We start from the raw sequence: 4,135 nt of genomic DNA on the forward strand, positions 1-4,135 counted from the left end.
AAAAAAACAAACCCAAAATATTAAAATAGAAGAAAAAAAAAGAATAAAAAAACACTATTCTATAAGAAATTTCTTAAATTATCTCTAAAGAAAAGTACAAAACTTGGAAAATTTACTTTAAAAAATAAAAATATATACATATGTATATATATATAAATATATATATATATATATATATATGTGTGTGTATAAATAAATAATTGTAATTGAAAAGAATTCCAATATAAAACACCATCAAGATGCTCCTAATGCTATTAACATTCGAAAGATTTCAATAAACTGAGTGTGCCTTAAGCGTTATTATTATCAAGGAAAAGTGAAAGTATTGAATAAGTGTTTGACAGATTTAATGTTCCATCCATAAGCATAACACTTGAACTCCTACAAATTAAGGATTACTAAGGATTATATAGCTTCACTTCAGCTTCACTCCAGCTTCAACCATAACTTTTCCTCTCTTTTTTTCTTTATTTACTTATTTGTTTTTTTTTTCAAAGTAAACTTTTCCCTCTCCTTTTCTCTTTTTACGTACAAAGTGAGGATTTTTGCCAAAAATTAACAAACATTTTATATATTTTTGTCTTTATTTTTTTTTTTTTTTTTTTTGTTTTTTGCTCTTTTTTCTTTTTCTTATTAAAAAAAAAATAATAAAAAAATATTAAAAAAAAATTTCGAAAAAATAAAAACTATTTTCTGGTGAAGCTTTCTAAGCTTGAAACAATTAAAATCTTTTCAACATTTTACCGTTACAATTGGATAATAAAATTTCACCATCACCGATGGATATGGCTGCCAATGATATTATGGCACCCAGTGTCAATGCAAATTGTCAATACTCAACAAGATATTGCTGTAAGTATTTTTCATCTCTTTTTAAAGAAATTTTATTTATTTAATTTTAATTTTACTTTTCCTTTTCATTCGATATAAATTGCAATACAAGTTCCATACTAAGATCGTTATAGTGAAAACTTTTTTATGTATTCGCGTCACTTAATGCACTCTTAATAAAAATAATTGATTTTGAAATACATCTAAAACTTCGCTTAATCACTAGTTGGCTGCTAGTGTTTCTCTGTTCGGTGAAAAAGGAAAGAAATAATAATAAAAAAACAAAAGAAAAAAATATGATTGAATATGATTTAAGATAATTCACCTGAAATTATTTAATTACTCATGAAAAGATATCAAGTATTAGCTCATCGGCCTTAAGCATACTTGACTTGGATTGAAAAGCTTCTTAAATAGATTCCATTATCGCAATAAAGTACATCGACTTCTTAGAAATAGACTATCTATGTTCTTCGCACTTAAACATTTACGGTACAGTTTTTATAAGCTCAACTTAGGCTCCATGGAAAATAATCGATTGCTGACTATCGCTTAATATACATTTTCGGAAAAAATGCTCCCATGATTTATATAATACTTCTTGCAGAAGGACAACTAAATAGGTTTTCAACAGCCTTAGCAAGAAGAAGAAGTAAAACAAAGAGACACGGCCCCACCAAACTACCTTGCTTTTCGTAATAAAGCGTTAAAGTGAAATTGGTTCGAATTCACTAGTTTTGGGCTAAAACACGCCAGTGGACCAAATTTCTTCAAAACATCTCAAAAATTAGCAGCCTACAAAGAGAATTTGCCTTGCGGAAACAACGCAAAAAGGTCGACGGACGGACAAGCTTACATCGATTTAGAAAATGATTTTGAATCTATCGGTATGATAAAAGACGCGTTTATCTTAATTTCTTCTGGAACTTACCCGGACACCACAAATGCTTTACGGGGGTCATATAAATTATATAATAATTGAACAAATGACATTAAAAGTCATATGATTTTTTTCCAATCATTCCTAATCATCCTTCGATCCATTTTGGCATTACCTTTCCATTACATCTTATGCCCATCCTTGTAGCTATTCTTACTTTTATTCTCTCCTCGGCCTTTTTTCTCTTCAATATGCCATAGTTCTTGCATTTTTCGTATTACCACTCTCTACGTGTATTCCTCTTTGCTTTACTGTGTACGTCCCCTGTTCCTTTGCATCTTTTGCTCTTCTTTCATTTTTCCTATCATGAAAGCTTATCGTGTGTCTCCTTTTCCTTCAACGTTTTCATCCGGTGCACCTTTCCATCTATCCTTCCAATCATCCCTTCTTCTCTCATTCTTCTTCCCTTTCCGATTGTAAACATTATGGTAGTAAACTAAAATGAAATAAATAAGAAATGTAAGGAAAAAAAACAAAATTTCAATACTCTATATATATATATATATATTGTGAGGGCCTTTCCGGCTCATTTTCTGGGGCTGGGGTAGCTCAGCGGCCCAGGAAAACACAAGAACATTTATTTTTTACAGGGACCTTTATTGTTCGGTTTTTATATTCCACTTTTATTCTTACGACTATCCAGGGCGATGGTCGAGCTAAGACTAACTCTAAATTATTCTAAGTTATTTTATTCTACCCTGGTCTTAACCTATTCTTATTCTATTCCTAACCCTATTCTTATTCTATTCCTAACCTTATTCTTATGCTAAGTTACTCTCTAACTTAAACTAGCACTCTCTCTCTCTCTCACCAGAGACGGAGAACCCGTGAGGCCAAAGCGAGGGACGACTTTGGGTCCTCACATTATTTCTATTAGATAGGCGAAGTCGATATTTTCCATTTTTGTACGGTTCTTGTAAGGTAACGCTTGGAATATATTTGAAGATTTCTAGCATCGTATCCGGTGCAGTGTATGAATGAGACAAAAAAAAAACATTTTTATTCATTTCAACAAAAACAAATTTCCAGATGATATTGTACTGTAGGCGTGTCTTTTGATCGATTTTGTCCACTTTCTATATGAACCGTCATACAAGAAAAAGTTTTTGCCAAATTTTAAGCCCTTGCGACAGGGGTACATTTAATAGAAACAGGTGGACGGATAGACATGCTTAAATCGATTCAGAATTTTATGTTGACCGAGCACTTATGTACTATATAGGGTGTCTGAAGCTTCCTTCTGACTATTGCGAATGTTTTTAAAAAATGAATATAACGGCATAGCAGCCGGATAAAAAAAAAGAACTGATCTGCACCGTCCACAACTGCTAATGAAGATTCTTGTAAAGTATTAGCACCAGAAATTTTCAAACTATTTGTATGACATAATCAATCTGTGTTAGTGCTTTGCTTCAATAATGTTCTTATATGTGAAAGTAGATCGAGCAGAACTGTTAGAAAAAAAAAACGGCAAAAACATCCCAATATCCCAAACGGGCGCTCCGATCGACTTTATAATAAGTATTCCAGCAGACAAAATAACAAAAATATTTATGTGACATGTAACGAGAGTTTCTGAAAAATTCTTGCGACTTTAAGAGTTCAAATAATCGACGTAGAATACTCAGACAGACCGCGAAATGTTCGACTTAAGCAAATTCTATGCAAGAATTATTTCAATTCTAGTTCCAACCATAATATTATTCCTTCTATTATAACAGTATGCAGACATATTCACAGTTTACTTATTTATGATTATCCTCTAAAGGTATTCGAATAGCGTCCTAATCTCACCAATATGTCGACCATCAGGTGAATGCATTTTCGCAATTCATACGCAATTTTATTGCTCTACAATAGGCAGACGTTGATATGATTATACACTTAACTTGAGTTCGAAACAGATCTTAGCATAAATATAAATCATACAAGGTATTCTTCGATAGAGATTAGAATATGTGCTGGCACGCATTACCAGGCCAGCATGTTCACGCATCATTATCAAGAAATTCTTTCTAGTAAAGTAGACTTTGTAACAATAAAGTCTACAAATCCACAAAGATTTGCTTTTGGGTTTTTCTTTTTTTTCTCTTCTTTCACTGAACTATTAAACAGACAAAGACTTCCTTAAACAGCGATGAGGTGAAACAAAAATTTCACATTTTCTCAGAAGATTTGCTTTTCTTTATTTTCCTCACTTTGTCACATCATTTCCATCGAACAAACTCAAGCTTACAAGACCTTCCCAAAAATACTGGAAAAAAGCAAGAGAAAAAGAAAACAAGTAAAAAATATCTAATCGTTTCACGACGAATCTTGCATACCCTTCAACTATGACTAATCTAAGGAAGCGGATATTAACTT

The 4,135-nt window shown here is 31.8% G+C and overlaps 1 protein-coding gene across 1 annotated transcript in view; it reads left to right on the top strand.

Moving 5' to 3' along the window:
• The first annotated feature begins 674 nt into the window (after positions 1-674).
• The window catches only part of LOC119639300 (myb-like protein I), a 35,472-nt gene continuing 32,011 nt past the window's right edge, over positions 675-4,135 (top strand). Inside the window, exon 1 of the mRNA XM_038036597.1 lies at positions 675-852. Coding sequence (XP_037892525.1) covers positions 780-852 — 73 coding nt within the window. The 5' untranslated portion in view covers positions 675-779. The remainder of the gene's footprint in view (positions 853-4,135) is intronic.

The sequence above is a fragment of the Glossina fuscipes genome, unplaced genomic scaffold, assembly GCF_014805625.2.
Source record: "Glossina fuscipes isolate IAEA_lab_2018 unplaced genomic scaffold, Yale_Gfus_2 112, whole genome shotgun sequence".
Taxonomy (NCBI): domain Eukaryota; kingdom Metazoa; phylum Arthropoda; class Insecta; order Diptera; family Glossinidae; genus Glossina; species Glossina fuscipes.